At 41.2% G+C, this 20,134-nt stretch overlaps 1 protein-coding gene across 4 annotated transcripts in view; it reads right to left on the bottom strand.

Moving 5' to 3' along the window:
• CATSPERE (catsper channel auxiliary subunit epsilon) overlaps positions 1-20,134 on the bottom strand; it is a 181,102-nt gene that overhangs the window by 91,696 nt on the left and 69,272 nt on the right. For all 4 annotated transcript variants that reach the window (XM_025391765.1, XM_025391772.1, XM_025391780.1 and 1 more), the window contains one exon: positions 1,810-2,302. In XM_025391765.1, coding sequence (XP_025247550.1) covers positions 1,810-2,302 — 493 coding nt within the window. The remainder of the gene's footprint in view (positions 1-1,809; positions 2,303-20,134) is intronic.

Below are 20,134 nucleotides of genomic sequence, written 5' to 3'. Positions count from 1 at the left end.
CCATTTAAAAGTGGGCAAAGGTCATGAATAGATATTTCTCAAAAGATACACAAATGGCCAACAGGTATGTGAAAAAACAGTTAACATCACTTATCATCAGGGAAATGTAAATCAATACCACAATGAGATATTATTTTACCCTGTTAAATGGCTATTATTGTTATTTTTTATTTTTTTATTTTATTTTATTTTTTAAGAGATGGGGTCTCACCATGTTGCCCTGGCTGGGGTCTCACCATGTTGCCCAGGCTGGTCTCTAACACCTAGGCTCAAGCAATCATCCCACCTTGGCCTCCCAAAGTACCGCAACTACAGGTGTGAGCCATCCTGCCCAGTCTGGCAATTATTAAAATGACAAAAAAAAAAAAAAAAAAAAAATTAACAGATGCTGGCAAGGAGGCAGAGAAAAGGAAGCTCACATACCCTACTGGTGGGAATGTAAATTAACACAACCGCCATGAAAAACAGTATGGAGGTTTCTCAAAAAACTAAACATATAACTACCATACAATCCAGCATTCCCACTACTGGGTATTTATCAAAAGGAAAAGAAATCAGTGTATCAAAGGGAAACCTGTACTTACATGTTTATTGCAACACTATTCACACAGCAAAGGCATGGAATCAACGTAAGTGTACATCAATGGATGAATGGATAAAGAAAATGGGGTGTATGTACCCAATGGAATACCGTTTGGCCATAAAAATAACAAAATCATGTCGTTTGCAGCAATATGGATGGAACTGGAGGTCATTATTGTAAAGTGAAATAAGCCAGGCACAGAAAGACAAATACTACATGTTCTCACTCATATGTGGAAGGTAAAAACCATGATCTCATGGAAACAGAATGGAATGATGGATATTAGAGTCTGGGAAGGTGGGGTGCATGGGAGGGAGTATAAAGAGAGGTTGATTAATGGGTACAAATATACAGTTAAATAGAAGAATAAGTTGTAATGTTTTATATCTAACTGACAGACAGTTCAATAGAAGAAATAAGTTCTAGTGTTTCTAGTACATATATATATAAGTATATATAAATAATTATATATATATAAAAAATTATTTTTATTTATTTATTTATTTCGAGATGGAGTCTCGCTTTGTCGCCCAGGCTGGAGTGCAGTGGTGCGATCTTGGCTCACTGCAAGCTCTGCCTCCCAGCTTCACGCCATTCTCCTGCCTCAGCCTCCCGAGTAGCTAGGTCTACAGGCACCCACCACTGCGACTGGCTAATTTTTTGTATTTTTAGTAGAGATGGGGCTTCACCGTGGTCTCGATCTCCTGACCTTGTGATCCGCCCACCTTGGCCTCCCAAAATGCTGGGATTACAGGTGTGAACCGCCGCACCGGGCCAGCAACAATATTTTTAACATTTCAAAGTCACTAGGAGAGAGGAAATGATACCAACAAGTAGACATAGTAAATATTGAAGGAGATAGATACCCCAAAGACCCTGACTTGATCATTACACTTTCTATGCATGTAACAAAAACTCATTATTCACTTTGTTTGGGGAAAATAATTTTTGGGTCTTTTGCCCATATCAAGGTAAAACAAAGCTCTCATATTATGACTGAACTGCATAATAATATACAAGATTAATTTTATTTTTAGTTGTTGGAGGTGTATCTCTACTGTAAAGAGGTCTCTGAGAAGTTGAGTTAGAGCTGTTTACAGCCTTAGATAAAACAACTGGGCAAAAAGCTGCATGGTACGTCTCTGTTTATCCCTGAATAAATGGTATGGTAAATACATTTGTAAAATATAAATATATTTATTAAATCTAAAATATCTCTTACTAACCTTGGATAAATATTTGACCCAACACCATTTTCTTGATGAAATGCCAGTAATTCCACCATCAGGAAGATTTAGAATTCTTCCCAGTTTTAAAAATCCACGAAAACTTTTTTGGTAAAGAACACCATTTGTAAGAAAAAATACTCCATCCCGCGATACGATCACATCAGCCACACTCCGTCTTTCAGCATCACTGAGACTGCCTGGAGGCACTCTGATTCTGGTCCACGTACGGAATGAATCATTCGTTTGAAAGGTCTCCATATCAGTTACCAAAACAACAGATGCAACAACACAAGCATCCCAGGAAACCATTAATTGACTACCACGTGGTGAAGAGATTGGTAAAGAACCAGGAATTTCAGGTATGGTCAACAAAGGAAAAGTCAACACAATAAGAAAATCTGCAATAAAGCAATCTTGAAAAGTAACTTGGTTTCCTCTAATCTCCTTTAGTGCATCATCTCTTGTCATTGGTACCATAATATGCCAGGTCCTAAGAAGAGAAAGAAAAGAGAGTAAAATGATCTCTGCCTCGTCTGATCCATCTTGTACAGTTGATATTTATCATCTTGAAAACATTTTTAATTTTTATCAATACAAATCTGGATAAGACAAATAGTATTAAAATGCAGCCACTGCCATATTGTTTTTGTCATGCTTCACTCTGGTCCTAAAGGAAAACAATCTTGACTCTTGCAGCTGTTTCTTCTGCAATATGTCTCCGTATTGTCAAGTAAAGATTTTTTTTTTTTTTTTTTTTTTTTTGAGACGGAGTCTCGCTCTGTCGCCCAGGCTGGAGTGCAGTGGTGCGATCTCGGCTCACTGCAAGCTCCGCCTCCCGGGTTCACACCATTCTCCTGCCTCAGCCTCCCGAGTAGCTGAGATTACAGGCGTCCGCCACCTCGCCCGGCTAGTTTTTTGTATTTTTGTAAAGATGAGGTTTCACCATGTTAGCCAGGATGATCTCGATCTCTTGACCTCGTGATCCGCCCGTCTCAGCCTCCCAAAGTGCTGGGATTACAGGCATGAGCCACCGCGCCCGGCCTCAAGTAAAGATTCTTTTTTCTTGTTTGTTTTTGTTTTTTTTTTGAGACGGAGTCTCACTCTGTCGCCCAGGCTGGAGTGCAGTGGCCGCATCTCAGCTCACTGCAAGCTCCGCCTCCCGGGTTCACGCCGTTCTCCTGCCTCAGCCTCCCGAGTAGCTGGGACTACAGGCGCCGCCACCACGCCCGGCTAGTTTTTTGTATTTTTAGTAGAGACAGGGTTTCACCATGTTAGCCAGGATGGTCTCGATCTCCTGACCTTGTGATCCGCCCGTCTCGGCCTCCCAAAGTGCTGGGATTACAGGCTTGAGCCACCGCGCCCGGCCGTAAAGATTCTTATATGCTCTTTCTTAATATGTCATTTTTATACATTATCTATTACCTTCTTTTTTCTCTTTTATTACTGCTAGTTGTGGAGCAGGGCTAACTCCTAGGCAGTGTACCCAGAGCCAACCCTATTGCCTTCTTATATGGCAGATCAAGATGTATCTCTCATGTACCATGCCTACTTACACATCTTCTCTCCATCTCTCAAATTAGTTATATTACCTTTTTAGTTACATGAATAGAATGTTTATATTGTTTAGATTTACTGTGTAAATATTGCTTTCTACTGAACCAGTTCTATGAGTATGTTTTCTTCTCTCTACATGCATATATATACATAACTTTTCCTGGAGTTAATACTTGTTTTGTTTAAAAATTTTGGTTAGTTTTCCAGTAGGTAGTTAAAATAGCATTTTATGATATTTTCCATGTGATAAATGCAGAGATAATCCAGTACTTGTTTCCTGGGGTTTCCCTTCATTACTCTCTCTTTGCTGCCATTTACAGGATCTCATGCTTTGATCTTTTCTGTTTTGCTAAAGCACATTCCTTAGCACCTTCCTGTGAAAGAATGTATAAACATACATTTTTTGAGACCTTGAATATCTGAAAAGATCTTTATTTTACACACCTGATGAATAATAGGTTAGGGAGAGGGCATTTTCTCCAGTCCTTTGGTAATCAGAATCACTGAGAAAGTCAGGTGATAGATTGATTTTTATTATTTAAATGGTTGTCCTGCTATAAGTTTTTGGGATCATTCCTTTTTCTCGCCAATCTAAAATTTGACAGGGCAGAGTCTATCTTTTGAAGTGGGAACATGGAGTAATATACAAAAGCAAACACTCTGACATATCTTAGAAGCACTGAACATTTCTAAGCAGAGTTTCTCAGCTGGGCAATTCAAATGACAGCAGGCTGAAAGATGTTCAGTAAACACGTCTTGAGTCACTCATTTTCTTAATGAATACATACTTGGGTTGGTGATGATGACATTGTGCCCACTCAGCAGGACCCAGGTGAAGGGGACCTCAAGTTAGGGCAGTTGTAGAACTGTCACCAAACCTCTTATGCCTTAAATCATGTCAAAAAGAAACTCAGTGTAATTTCCACTTTTTGCAAGCCACATCACCTGGCTCTAACATTGGTTCCAATTGCAATTTCTTAAATCACAATATCATTTTGCTACATTGTCCACTGGTTATATAATAACCTCAAATATGCAGTCACTTTGTAACTAGGTATGTATGACTGTTTTGTTTGAATGGACAATTGGTTATCTACAGGCATAAATAGGACTCAGCACAAAAGGGCTGCACAGGGCAAACTGCTCTTTTTTGATTTTCCATATCAATCATTTTATTTTCAAATTTTAATTTTTAAAATTGTGACTATACACTTTTCAAGAATTTTTTGGCTTTCCACTGTATAGCATCCTAATATATATATTCTCTTATTTTTGTGAAGATGCTATTCATATTGGTAAGAGTTCTCCAGAGAATAGAATAGGATATATAGAAACAGACAGAGATTTATTATGAGTGGTTGCCTCTCACATGATTATGGAAGCTGAGAAGTCCCATGATTTGCTGTCTACCAGATTGGAGGCCCAGTAAAGCCAGTGGTGTAGTTCCAGTCCAAGTCCAAAGGTGTGAGAACCAGGAGAACCAACAGAGTTAGTCTCAGTCTCAGTCCAGAGACCTCAAAACTGGGATGCCAATGTTGTGAGTCCTGGTCCAAGTCTGAAGGCTTGAGAAGCAGGAAAGCCAATGGCTGAGTGCAGGAAAAGATGGATGTTGCAACTCAAGAAGACAGAGTGGATTTGCTCTTCTTTTGCCCTTTTGTCCTATTCAAGCCCTCAATGGACTGCATGATGCCCAACCACACTGGTGAGGGTTATCTTCTTTACTCAAGTCTACCAATTCAAATGCTAATCTCTTCCAGAAATACCCTCACAGACACACCCAGAAATAATGTTTACCAGCTATCTGGGCATCCCCTAGCCCAGTAAAGTTGATGCATACAACTAACCATTACAAGTCCATTCATTGTCAACTTGGCACCCATATGCATCTCAAAGTATCTCTAAATAAAGACAATAATGAGGTCATAATTCTACCTAACATGGCACAACAATACTGCACAACAACTGAAAATGCACTACTCTCTTCTCCAGAAGAGGAGGTTGAAGTCCTTCAGTGATGTTTGCTCTTCTCCCAATATTCTGTAACTTAAATTATATGGTAAAAAGTTAACTATATGTATATATATATACACACACACAAATATATTCTTAACAAAATAAGGAGGAAATACTCATGACGATTACATTCCGCATTTATATAACCGGTTATGTGGTTATAGCTGGTATTTATAGCTGACTTCCTCTGCTACCCATTCTGTATTACTTCTGCCTTCTGTAAGAACCTCAGCTGGTCATGGTTCTTTACCTGAGGGATAACTCAAATCTCCATTCCTAAAGTGTCTGGGCCATTTGTAGTCTTGGCTGGAATGGGTTTGTACAGTTTTCCATTGACCTTAATCACAGAGCATGGTAATATTATGAGATGCATAAGGGATCTCCTGTATTTCAGACATAGTCTGCCTTATCTACATTGTGGAATAGTATTCCAATTTCCCCTTGGTAGTCTGGATAAATCACTCCAGCAAACACAGTATCTCCTGTCTTTGCCTGCTGACTCAGAGCCATGAGGAGCCCAAAGTGGTGAGGTGGTAGGCCAGCAGAGCATAAAGTCCTAGGAACTGGAGGCAAAAGTCTGCTAATAGGTCTCTAGGGGTAATAGTGAGTGTTGCCACTCCCATTTCCACCCCGACTCCTGGAGTTGAGAATGTTGGCAATCGGAAAAACAACACCATATATTAGGCATGACTCAGAGCATATATAGCCTTCTGGCAAATCTTGCTTAGCCGTTCAAGGTATTGTCACCTGGGGTCACTGTAATCGAGTTTTCAAAAGACTGTTTCACTATTCCATCATGCCAGCTGGAGAACATGGTAAAACCAGTGAATTCCAGGAGCATGGATCCAGTGCTGTCTTCTCTTGCTTTGAAAATAAATGAAATACCATCAGAGTGGATAAGATATTCTGTAAGTCCACCGGATGATAATTATGGCAGAAGGATTGTGTGTAAGGAAGACAAATTCACATCCAAAGTAAGTGTCTATTCCAGTAAGAACAAAACACTGCACTTCCATGGTAGAAATGGTTCAGTGTAGTCAGCCTGCCACCAGTTAGCTGGCTAATCACCACACAGAATGGTGTCATATTGGGGGTCCACTGTTCGTATCTGCTGCTGGCAGATTGGGTACTCAGAGATGGCCATAGCCAGATCAGCCTTGGTGAGTGAAAGTCCATGTTGCTGAGCCCATGAATAACTTCAATTTCTGCTACCATGGCTACTTTCTTTCATGAGTGCATTGGGTGATGTCAACAGTGACTGGAGAAACAGGCTGACTGGTATGCACAGAATGGGTCATCCTATACATTTAATTGTTAAATCTTCATCTGCTGACATCACTCTTTAGTGATCATTCACATGGGATACAAGTATCTTCACAATTTTTGCACATTCAGAAAGGTTTATCTGCATACCTCTTCCCCATATTTGTCACCAATTTTCCAATCATATTCTTTTGAAGTACCTAATCATCCAGCCAAACCATTGGCTGTGGTCCATGGACTGGTATATAATAGCATGTCTGGTCATTTCTTCTTCCATCCCTTTACTTTCAGTTTATGTGTATCCTCACAGGTGAAGTGGCAGCTTGTAATTGGGTCTTGTTTTTCAGTTCAATCAGCCACTCTATGTCTTTTGAGAATTTAATCCACTTACATTCAATGTAATTCTACTTCCATTTTAAAATTGTTTTTTAGTTGCTTTATAGATCCTTTCTTCCTGTTTTACTATCTTTCTTTTGGCTAAGAGATTTCCTCTAGTAGCATGATTTTATTCCTTCCATTTTATTTTTGTGACTCTATTGTAGGTTTTTGCTTTGTGGTTACCATGAGGCTCACACATAACATCTTATAGCTATAATAGGTTATTTTAAGCTAATAACAACTTAGATTGAAATTTTTCTATATTTTACTCTACTCTTCCTCACAATCATGATTTATGTCGTTTTATATTGCATATACCTTAACCAATTATTGTGGTTATTATTTTTAATAATTTTGGCTTTTAACTTTTATACAATAAGTCAGTTACAAACCATCATTACAGTATTAGAATATTCTAAATTTGACCTATTTTAGGCATATTTCAGATGTTTTCATATTACTCATTAGCATCCTTCTCTTTCAGTTTGATGCACTCCTTTTAGTATTTCTTGTAAGACAGGTCTAGTGGTGATAAACTCCCTCAGATTTTGTTTGTCTGTGAAAATCTTCATTTTTGAAGGATGGCTTGCCGAGCACAGTATTCTTGGTTGACTTTTCTTTATTCAGCACTTTGAATATGAATGTATCATCCCATTCCCTTCTTGCCTGTAAGACTTCTGCTGAGAAGTCTGAAGCTAGGTGTATTGGAACTCCCTCATATGTTATTTGCTTCTTTTCTCTTGCGTCTTTCAGGATCCTCTCTTTGTCTTTCATCTTTGACAATTTGATTACAATAAGTTTTGGGATAGTCTTATTTGGATTGAATCTGACTGATGACCTTTAATCTTTATGTACCTGGATAATCATAATTTTCTGCAGGTTTCAAAAGTTTCCTATTTCTTTAAGTAAACTTTCTACCCCACTGCAAATCTCTACTCCCTCTTAAACCCCAATGACTTAAGCATTTGCTATTTTGATGCTGTTCCATAAATCCCACTGGCTTTCTTCATTCTTTTGATTCTTTTTTCCACCATAACTGTATATTTTCAAGTAATCTGTCTTCAGGTTCACAGATCATTTCTTCTCCTTGATCAACTGGCTGTTGACGCTCTCTATTGCATTTTTCATTTTGCTCACTTATTTTTCAGCACTTGCATTTTTGTTTGATTAAAAAAATCAATCTCTATTAAACTTATCATTCTGATCATGTATTGTTTCCTCATTTTGTCGAACTGTTTCTCTGTATTTTCTTGAAGTGCAGTAAGCTTCCTTAAAACAGTTATTTTGAATTATATGTCAGACAGTTCATACATCTCTATCTCTTTAGGGCCAGTCACTGGCACTTTAGTTTGTCCATTTGGGGACACCACATTTCCCTGATTTTTTTAATCTTTCTGGTCATGCATTGATATCTGTGCATTGAAGTAGTAGATATTTATTCCAATCTTCACAGTATAGTTTTGTCTGGGAACACAATTCAACAGTAAGCCTGTCCAGAGATTCTAGGTGGGTCAGCTGGTATGGCCCATAAACCTATGACCATGGTAGCCACTGAAACACTGGGGGGCACCTTAAGCCCAGGACCATCACAGTTGGTACAGCACCAAGCTGGAAACCCTTGGCCACTGAAGATGATGTAGTGATGGGATGCATCTGAAGTCCACAGCCTCTAAGATCTGCCTGCTGCTGAGGTTTCTCCAAAACCTAAGGCCTCTGTAGTGAGCTGGCAGTGATGCAGGCCAGAGATTGAGTCAATTTCCCTTAGCATTCTCCTTCAGGGATGCCCAGAAAGGGGCTATGTTCCTATAGCTGTCCACTTTTTGGTGCTGCTGCATAGCATGCAAAGCCATCTGTAAACCAGGCCCAAATTTTCTTTTCCTCTGTTAACTCATTGTAGGGAATGCCCCATGAGACCATAGGTGCAAATGGGGAGAGAGAAGACAGTGTAGCAGCAGTAGGAACCATGCAAATTTGGGCCACTTCCCCTAAAATTTACTTGTCCCTTGAGGGCCTGTTAGGGTCCAATCATGTATATACCACTTCCATCTGATAATGGAGTATTGTGTTGCTGTGCATGTCCAACATTATGACTCACTGAGTCAAGTAACACCCAGTTCATGATGGACAGCTAGGGTTGCATGGTAACTTGGTGGCCCATGGTCAAGCATTCGGTCTCTGCTAAAGCCCAATAGTAGCCCAAGAATTGTCTCCTAAAAGGAGAGTAGTTATCCAAGGATGATGAAAGGGGCCTTTCTCCAAAATCCAAAGGGAGTGTGGTTCAATTTACCTATAAGGGCCTGCCAAAGGCTCTATATACCATCCCTATCTGCTAGATCAAATGGCCCAAGTGGCAGAGCAGTTTGCACAGCAGCCTGGACCTATTGTAGAGCCTTCTCTTATCCTGGGTCCCACTGAAAACTCACAGCTTTTTGGGCTACCTGGGAAATGGCCCAGCATAACGTTCCCAAATGAGGAATATATTGCCTCCAAAATCCAAAGAGGCCCATTAGGCATTGTGCCTCTTTCTTGGTTATAGGAGGTGCCAGATGCAAACAACTTAACCTTCACCTTAGAAGGGATATCTTGATAGGCCTCACACCACTGGAATGCAAGAAATTTCACGGAGGTAGAAGGCCTCAAATTTGAGTTGGATTTATTTTCCACTCTTTAGCTTGTGAATGTCTTACCAATATATCTAGGGTCATTGCCACCTCTTGCTCACTATGTCCAATCAACATAATGTCATCAATATAATGGACCAGTGTGATATCTTATGAAAGGGAAAGGTGACCAAGATGCCTGCAAACTAAATTATGACATAGGGCTAGAGAGTTGATATACCCTTGAGGTAGGACATTGAAGGTGTATTGCTGGCCTTGCCCATGGAAGGTAAACTGTTTCTGTTGGGCTTCATAGACAGGGATGGAAAAAAAGGCATTTGCCAGATCAATAACTGCATAGCATGTAGCAAGGGATGTGTTAATTTGCTCAAGCAATGAAACACATCTGGTACAGCAGCTGCAATTGGAGTTACCACCTGGTTAAGCTTATGACAACCCACTATCATTCTCCAACATCCATCTGTCTTCTGCACCAGCCAGATACATAAGTTGAATGGGGACGTGGAAAGCATACCATCCCTGCATCTTCCAGTTTCTTGATGGTGGCACTAGTCTTTGCAGTCCCTTCAGGAATTCAGCATTGCTTTTGATTTACTATTTTCCAAGGTAGAGGCAGTGCTAGTGCCTTCCACATGGCCTTACTCACCATAATTATCCTCACTTCACAGGACAGGAACTAACATGGGGATTCTGTCAGCTGCTAAGTATTATCCCAAGTATGCATCCTAGAACTGAAGGAAGAATCACAGCATGGGTTTGGAGACCACTGGATTCACTGTGAGACAGGCCTGAGTTAAAACTCCATTGATCATCTAACCTCCATCAGCCCATGTTCTGATAGAGGCCCACGGTGACATTTTGGATCTCCTGGAGTCAGTGTCAGTTCAGAGCCAGTAGCCAGTAAGCTGTGAAATGTCTGATATTTCCTTTTCCCCAATGTGCAATTACCCTGGTTAGAGGCCACAGGTCCCTCTGAGGTAGGCTGGGAAAAGATTCACAACATATATTTTTATGGTGAATAAAGGTCCTTCCTGAAGGGGATGCAGCCGCCTCTTCATTTAAGGGCTTTTGGGTCTATAGACAGGCTCAAGTGTACTATGTATATGTTTTGTGAAGTTTTCTTTTGCTCCCTGCTTTGTGCTGTTTCTTCTGATTTCCATTTTTCTGGTTATTGAGTTAGGTGTCTGGCTATCATATTGCAGGCTTTCTGTAATTTTCTGGTGGTCCTTCACTGTGCACTAATATTTAAGAAAGGAGCCATGACAAGGTGTGAGTCAGCTTTATCACTGAGTGTATGATACCTCTTGCTTCCATTGTGACCCACTGTTTCTCCCCACACCTCATAATATAAGTTCTTTTAAGTAGGTCTGATCAGTTAATCCAAAGAAGAATCCTCTCTTATCTTGTCAAGAGGATATATGTTATGTTTCCATATTTAGGGAGCAGGGCTGGAAAAAACGGCTGAATGCACACTGGGGAGTTCCTACCATATTATTTTATACACACACACACACACACACACACACACACACACTGTTATTGACTATAGTCACCCTGATGCACAATAATCTGAAAACTTATTCCTCCTGTAAATCTGAACTTTCGTACCCTTTGATTAATACTTCCTCCTTTTCACACCCTCCCCCATCCCCCACCTTGGCTCTGGTAACCATCATTCTACTCTCTACTTCTATGAGGTAAACTTTTTTAGCATTTTCATGTAAGTGAGATCATACAGTATTTGTCCTTCTGTGCCTGGCTCATTTCTCTTAGTGTGATGTCCTCCAGGTTTCCCTACGTTGTTGCAAGTGACAGAATTTCCTTCTTTTTAGAAGGCTGAATAGTATTCCATTGTGTACATATATCACATCTCTTTATCCATGCATCTTCTGATGGACACACAGGTTGCTTCCATATCTCAGCTATTGTGAATCAGTGAACACGGGAATGCAGATATCCCTTCTACATACTGATTTCAATTCCTTTGGATATACACTTAGAAGTGGGATTGCTGGATCCCACTGGTAGCTGTAGTGGATTGCTGGTAATTCCATTTTGAGTTTTTTGAGAAACTTCCATACCATTTCCCATAATGGCTATATTAAATTATATTCCCAACAACAATGTACCAGGGATACTTTTCATCCACATCTTTACCAACACTTGTTATCTTTTGTCATTTTGACAAAAGTCACTCTAATAGGTATGAGGTGATACCTTGCTGTGCTTTGAATGTGCATTTCCCTAATGATGAGAGATGCTGCACTTTTTTCCACATACCTATTGTATTGTTGTTTGGAATCTGTAGTTGGGCAGGGCTCCATGCTGGGATCCAAGGCTAGGTGAGGTGTACAGAGTGGACAGGGCCAGAGGCTATGCTCCACACACATGCATTGGCTGAGCTTATCTTTAGATCCAGGGTAGTCTTATACATCATGGTATACTATGCAGCCATAAAAAAGGATAAAATACGTCCTGTGCAGCAACATAGATGAAGCTGGATGCCATTATCTTAAGTGAAATAACTCAGAAACAGAAAACCAAATACTGCATGTTCTCACTTATAAGTAAGTGGGAGCTAAACAACAAGTACACACTGACATAGAGATGGAAATAATAGACGGTGGGGACTCCATAAAGGGACAGAGTGGGAGGGGAGTGAGGGTTAAAAAATTGCCTATTGAGTACAATGCTCACTATTTGGGTAATGGGTACACTAGGTGCCCAAATATCACCATTACTCAGTATATCCATGTAACAAACCTACACACGTACACCTTGAATCTAAAATTTAAAAACAGAAAAGCACAGCATCAAGGTGTGGTAGAGTCGCCACTCAGCTGTTGGTATTGTGTGAGGCCAGATACTCCCTCTGCAGGTAAATGCTGACCCACACTTGCCTCCTGCTAGGGGGAAGGCTTCAGGAAAGCACCAGGGCTTGGGTGGAACACTGCTCTACCTCTGCGGTTGAGTGGGGCCAGATGCTCCCTCCAGAGGAGAACAGGGACCTGCACCTGCCTTCTGGCCTGGGGAAGGTTTAAGGAGAATGCTGGGGCTGGACGGGGAAGCTGGCTAGCGACGTGAGGCTGGCAGACCTGTGGGCCATGTTTCTTGCAGAGTGATGCTGTTGGCTAGTCCCTCTGGTGTGGCGCCCCATTTGCCAGAATGCAGAGTCATCACTGATGTCACGTGCTGGTTGCTGGTTGCTGTGTGCTCCAGGCCTCGTTCTTCATTTCTAACTGATCCCGGGTGGTCTAGCCCTGCCAGCACTCCCAGTGTGTTCTGTGGGGTGAGACAGGACTAAGCCTCCCATGAAGGGTCCCAGAATGGTGGAAAAGTTGAATATCCAACTTTACTATCTTTCCCCATGGGGGAAACTGTGGGCCTAGGGGAATCTGTGTGTGGCACTGTGTAGCTTGGGAGATACGTGACATGGTCAAAGAGAAACAATTCCTCTTACCCTCTGAATATGGCTTTTCTTAGTTCTGCAGTCCAACGGGGTGTTTCAGCTTCACTTCTGAGTTCTTGGATATTGGCAAAGGTATTCTTGTTTGTGGATAGTTGCTAGCTGGATTTCTAGGGGTGTGGGGAGTTGGGCCAGAGAACTCCAATTCTACCATCTTGCTGATGCAACTTCCCACCAATTTAGAATTCTCTTCTGTAAGCGCTTACTTAACAGAATTGCTAAACCTACTCAGTTACCACTTCTCCCTCTGCTTTCTATCTTTTGTTCTTGCCTCCCTTCCAATTTTTGACTTCATAGGTTTGTAACCTTAAAATATTTTTTTTCTCCCTGTCATTTTGGTAAGATTTTGGGAGAGAATAGAGATAAATAAACATACTTAATCTGCCATGTTTTAATTTATCTTCATTTAACTAAGTTTGCATAAGCCATGTTCCTTTTGTTCTTTTGAAAAGATTTTTTAAAAAGAAGAGATGGGGGTCTCATTATGTTGCCCAGGCTGGTCTCAAACTCCCGGGCTCCAGACATCCTCCTGTGTTAGCCTCCCTAGGGTGACAGCACTGTACCCAGCCTTGTTATGTCCTGCTTAGGAGCTTCGGTGGCCCTTAATTATATACAGGAAAAAACCCTCGAACATTTCCAAATGATTTTCTGGGAATCTCCATATGTTTTTCCTTTTCTTTGCTAATCAATTTCATTTGCCATATTATATTTCAGATGTGTTCTTTCCTCCTTCCAAAACTGTTTATAGTCTTCACCTCTCTTGGAGTACCCACTTCCCTCTTCTCCTTCCCTGTACTATACGTGTTCTCTAAGGTCCTGCACAATTACTACCTCTTGTGTTTTTCTTTCTTGTTTTACCACAAAATATATCTTTTATAAGAATAATATTTCCGGGGGGCGGAGCAAGATGGCCGAATAGGAACAGCTCCAGTCTCCAACTCCCAGCGCAAGCGACACAGAAGACTGGTGATTTCTGCATTTTCAACTGAGGTACTGGGTTCATCTCACTAGGGAGTGCCGGACAATCGGTGCTGGTCAGCTGCTGCAGCCCGACCAGCAAGAGCTGAAGCAGGGCGAGGCATCGCCTCACCTGGGAAGCGCAAGGGGAAAGGGAATCCCTTTTCCTAGCCAGGGGAACTGAGACACACAACACCTGGAAAATCGGGTAACTCCCACCCCAATACTGCGCTTTAAGCAAACAGGCACACCAGGAGATTATATCCCACACCTGGCCGGGAGGGTCCCACACCCACGGAGCCTCCCTCATTGCTAGTACAGCAGTCTGTGATCTAACCGCAAGGCAGCAGCGAGGCTAGGGGAGGGGCGCCCGCCATTGCTGAGGCTTAAGTAGGTAAACAAAGCCGCTGGGAAGCTCGAACTGGGTGGAGCTCACAGCAGCTCAAGGAAACCTGCCTGTCTCTGTAGACTCCACCTCTGGGCACAGGGCACAGATAAACAACAACAAAAGCAGCAGAAACCTCTGCAGACGCAAATGACTCTGTCTGACAGCTTTGAAGAGAGCAGTGGATCTCCCAACACGGAGGTTGAGATCTGAGAAGGGACAGACTGCCTGCTCAAGTGGGTCCCTGACCCCCGAGTAGCCTAACTGGGAGACATCCCCTACTAGGGGCAGTCTGACACCCCACACCTCACAGGGTGGAGTACACCCCTGAGAGGAAGCCTCCAAAGCAAGAATCAGACAGGTACACTCGCTGTTCAGCAATATTCTATCTTCTGCAGCTTCTGCTGCTGACACCCAGGCAAACAGGGTCTGGAGTGGACCTCAAGCAATCTCCAACAGACCTACAGCTGAGGGTCCTGACTGTTAGAAGGAAAACTATCAAACAGGAAGGACACCTACACCAAAACCCCATCAGTACGTCACCATCATCATCAAAGACCAGAGGCAGATAAAACCACAAAGATGGGGAAAAAGCAGGGCAGAAAAGCTGGAAATTCAAAAAATAAGAGCGCATCTCCCCCGGCAAAGGAGCGCAGCTCATCGCCAGCAATGGATCAAAGCTTGATGGAGAATGACTTTGACGAGATGAGAGAAGAAGGCTTCAGTCCATCAAACTTCTCAGAGCTAAAGGAGGAATTACGTACCCAGCGCAAAGAAACTAAAAATCTTGAAAAAAAAGTGGAAGAATTGATGGCTAGAGTAATTAATGCAGATAAGGTCATAAACGAAATGAAAGAGATGAAAACCATGACACGAGAAATACGTGACAAATGCACAAGCTTCAGTAACCGACTCGATCAACTGGAAGAAAGAGTATCAGCGATTGAGGATCAAATGAACGAAATGAAGCGAGAGGAGAAACCAAAAGAAAAAAGAAGAAAAAGAAATGAACAAAGACTCCAAGAAGTATGGGATTATGTAAAAAGACCAAATCTACGTCTGATTGGGGTGCCTGAAAGTGAGGGGGAAAATGGAACCAAGTTGGAAAACACTCTGCAGGATATCATCCAGGAGAACTTCCCCAACCTAGTAGGGCAGGCCAACATTCAAATCCAGGAAATACAGAGAACGCCACAAAGATACTCCTCGAGAAGAGCAACTCCAAGACACATAATTGCCAGATTCACCAAAGTTGAAATGAAGGAAAAAATCTTAAGGGCAGCCAGAGAGAAAGGTCGGGTTACCCACAAAGGGAAGCCCATCAGACTAACAGCAGATCTCTCGGCAGAAACTCTATAAGCCAGAAGAGAGTGGGGGCCAATATTCAACATTCTTAAAGAAAAGAATTTTCAACCCAGAATTTCATATCCAGCCAAACTAAGTTTCATAAGTGAAGGAGAAATAAAATCCTTTACAGATAAGCAAATGCTTAGAGATTTTGTCACCACTAGGCCTGCCTTACAAGAGACCCTGAAGGAAGCACTCAACATGGAAAGGAACAACCGGTACCAGCCATTGCAAAAACATGCCAAAATGTAAAGACCATCGAGGCTAGGAAGAAACTGCATCAACTAACGAGCAAAATAACCAGTTAATATCATAATGGCAGGATCAAGTTCACACATAACAATCTTAACCTTAAATGTAAATGGACTAAATGCTCCAATGAAAAGACACAGACTGGCAAACTGGATAAAGAGTCAAGACCCATCAGTCTGCTGTATTCAGGAGACCCATCTCACACGCAGAGACATACATAGGCTCAAAATAAAGGGATGGAGGAAGATTTACCAAGCAAATGGAGAACAAAAAAAAGCAGGGGTTGCAATCCTAGTCTCTGATAAAACAGACTTTAAACCATCAAAGATCAAAAGAGACAAAGAAGGCCATTACATAATGGTAAAGGGATCAATTCAACAGGAAGAGCTAACTATCCTAAATATATATGCACCCAATACAGGAGCACCCAGATTCATAAAGCAAGTCCTTAGAGACTTACAAAGAGACTTAGACTCCCATACAATAATAATGGGAGACTTCAACACTCCACTGTCAACATTAGACAGATCAACGAGATAGAAAGTTAACAAGGATATCCAGGAATTGTACTCATCTCTGCAGCAAGCAGACCTAATAGACATCTATAGAACTCTCCACCCCAAATCAACAGAATATACATTCTTCTCAGCACCACATCACACTTATTCCAAAATTGACCACATAATTGGAAGTAAAGCACTCCTCAGCAAATGTACAAGAACAGAAATTATAACAAACTGTCTCTCAGACCACAGTGCAATCAAACTAGAACTCAGGACTAAGAAACTCAGTCAAAACCGCTCAACTACATGGAAACTGAACAACCTGCTCCTGAATGACTACTGGGTACATAACGACATGAAGGCAGAAATAAAGATGTTCTTTGAAACCAATGAGAACAAAGATACAACATACCAGAATCTCTGGGACACATTTAAAGCAGTGTGTAGAGGGAAATTTATAGCACTAAATGCCCACAAGAGAAAGCAGGAAAGATCTAAAATTGACACTCTAACATCACAATTAAAAGAACTAGAGAAGCAAGAGCAAACACATTCAAAAGCTAGCAGAAGGCAAGAAATAACTAAGATCAGAGCAGAACTGAAGGAGATAGAGACACAAAAAAACCCTCCAAAAAATCAATGAATCCAGGAGTTGGTTTTTTGAAAAGATCAACAAAATTGACAGACCGCTAGCAAGACTAACAAAGAAGAAAAGAGAGAAGAATCAAATAGACGCAATAAAAAATGATAAAGGGGATATCACCACCGACCCCACAGAAATACAAACTACCATCAGAGAATACTATAAACACCTCTGCGCAAATAAACTAGAAAATACAGAAGAAATGGATAATTTCCTGGACACTTACACTCTTCCAAGACTAAACCAGGAAGAAGTTGAATCCCTGAATAGACCAATAGCAGGCTCTGAAATTGAGGCAATAATTAATAGCCTACCAACGAAAAAAAGTCCAGGACCAGATGGATTCACAGCTGAATTCTACCAGAGGTACAAGGAGGAGCTGGTACCATTCCTTCTGAAACTATTCCAATCAATAGAAAAAGAGGGAGACCTCCCTAACTCATTTTATGAGGCCAACATCATCCTGATACCAAAGCCTGGCAGAGACACAACAAAAAAAGAGAATTTTAGACCAATATCCCTGATGAACATCGATGCAAAAATCCTCAATAAAATACTGGCAAACTGAATCCAGCAGCACATCAAAAAGCTTATCCACCATGATCAAGTGGGCTTCATCCCTGGGATGCAAGGCTGGTTCAACATTCGCAAATCAATAAACATAATCCAGCATATAAACAGAACCAAAGACAAAAACCACATGATTATCTCAATAGATGCAGAAAAGGCTTTTGACAAAATTCAACAGCCCTTCATGCTAAAAACGCTCAATAAATTCAGTATTGATGGAACGTACCTCAAAATCATAAGAGCTATTTATGACAAACCCACAGCCAATATCATACTGAATGGGAAAAAACTGGAAAAATTCCCTTTGAAAACTGGCACAAGACAGGGATGCCCTCTCTCACCACTCCTATTCAACATAGTGTTGGAAGTTCTGGCTAGGGCAATCAGGCAAGAGAAAGAAATCAAGGGTATTCAGTTAGGAAAAGAAGAAGTCAAATTGTCCCTCTTTGCAGATGACATGATTGTATATTTAGAAAACCCCATTGTCTCAGCCCAAAATCTCCTTAAGCTGATAAGCAACTTCAGCAAAGTCTCAGGATACAAAATTAATGTGCAAAAATCACAAGCATTCTTATACACTAGTAACAGACAAACAGAGAGCCAAATCATGAATGAACTTCCATTCACAATTGCTTCAAAGAGAATCAAATACCTAGGAATCCAACTTACAAGGGATGTAAAGGACCTCTTCAAGGAGAACTACAAACCACTGCTCAGTGAAATAAAAGAGGACACAAACAAATGGAAGAACATACTATGCTCATGGATAGGAAGAATCAATATCGTGAAAATGGCCATACTGCCCAAGGTTATTTATAGATTCAATGCCATCCCCATCAAGCTACCAATGAGTTTCTTCACAGAATTGGAAAAAACTGCTTTAAAGTTCATATGGAACCAAAAGAGAGCCCGCATCTCCAAGACAATCCTAAGTCAAAAGAACAAAGCTGGAGGCATCACGCTACCTGACTTCAAACTATACTACAAGGCTACAGTAACCAAAACAGCATGGTACTGGTACCAAAACAGAGATATAGACCAATGGAACAGAACAGAGTCCTCAGAAATAATACCACACATCTACAGCCATCTGATCTTTGACAAACCTGAGAGAAACAAGAAATGGGGAAAGGATTCCCTATTTAATAAATGGTGCTGGGAAAATTGGCTAGCCATAAGTAGAAAGCTGAAACTGGATCCTTTCCTTACTCCTTATACGAAAATTAATTCAAGATGGATTAGAGACTTAAATGTTAGACCTAATACCATAAAAATCCTAGAGGAAAATCTAGGTAGTACCATTCAGGACATAGGCATGGGCAAAGACTTCATGTCTAAAACACCAAAAGCAACGGCAGCAAAAGCCAAAATTGACAAATGGGATCTCATTAAACTAAAGAGCTTCTGCACAGCAAAAGAAACTACCATCAGAGTGAACAGGCAACCTACAGAATGGGAGAAAATTTTTGCAATCTACTCATCTGACAAAGGGCTAATATCCAGAACCTACAAAGAACTCAACCAAATTTACAAGAAAAAAACAAACAACCCCATCAAAAAGTGGGCAAAGGATATGAACAGACATTTCTCAAAAGAAGACATTCATACAGCCAACAGACACATGAAAAAATGCTCATCATCACTGGCCATCAGAGAAATGCAAATCAAAACCACAATGAGATACCATCTCACACCAGTTAGAATGGCGATCATTAAAAAGTCAGGAAACAACAGGTGCTGGAGAGGATGTGGAGAAATAGGAACACTTTTACACTGTTGGTGGGATTGTAAACTAGTTCAACCATTATGGAAAACAGTATGGCGATTCCTCAAGGATCTAGAACTAGATGTACCATATGACCCAGCCATCCCATTACTGGGTATATACCCAAAGGATTATAAATCATGCTGCTATAAAGACACATGCACACGTATGTTTATTGTGGCACTATTCACAATAGCAAAGGCTTGGAATCAACCCAAATGTCCATCAGTGACAGACTGGATTAAGAACATGTGGCACATATACACCATGGAATACTATGCAGCCATAAAAAAGGATGAGTTTATGTCCTTTGTAGGGACATGGATGCAGCTGGAAACCATCATTCTTAGCAAACTATCACAAGAACAGAAAACCAAACACCTCATGTTCTTACTCATAGGTGGGAACTGAACAATGAGATCACTTGGACTTGGGAAGGGGGACATCACACGCCGGGGCCTATCATGGGGAGGGGGAAGGGGGGAGGGATTGCATTGGGAGTTATACCTGATGTAAATGATGAGTTGATGGGTGCTGACGAGTTGATGGGTGCAGCATGGCAACATGGCGCAAGTATACATATGTAACAAACCTGCACGTTATGC

This window comes from Theropithecus gelada, chromosome 1 (genome assembly GCF_003255815.1).
Source record: "Theropithecus gelada isolate Dixy chromosome 1, Tgel_1.0, whole genome shotgun sequence".
NCBI classification, from domain to species: Eukaryota; Metazoa; Chordata; class Mammalia; order Primates; family Cercopithecidae; genus Theropithecus; species Theropithecus gelada.
This window is presented reverse-complemented; position numbering and strand designations above follow the sequence as displayed.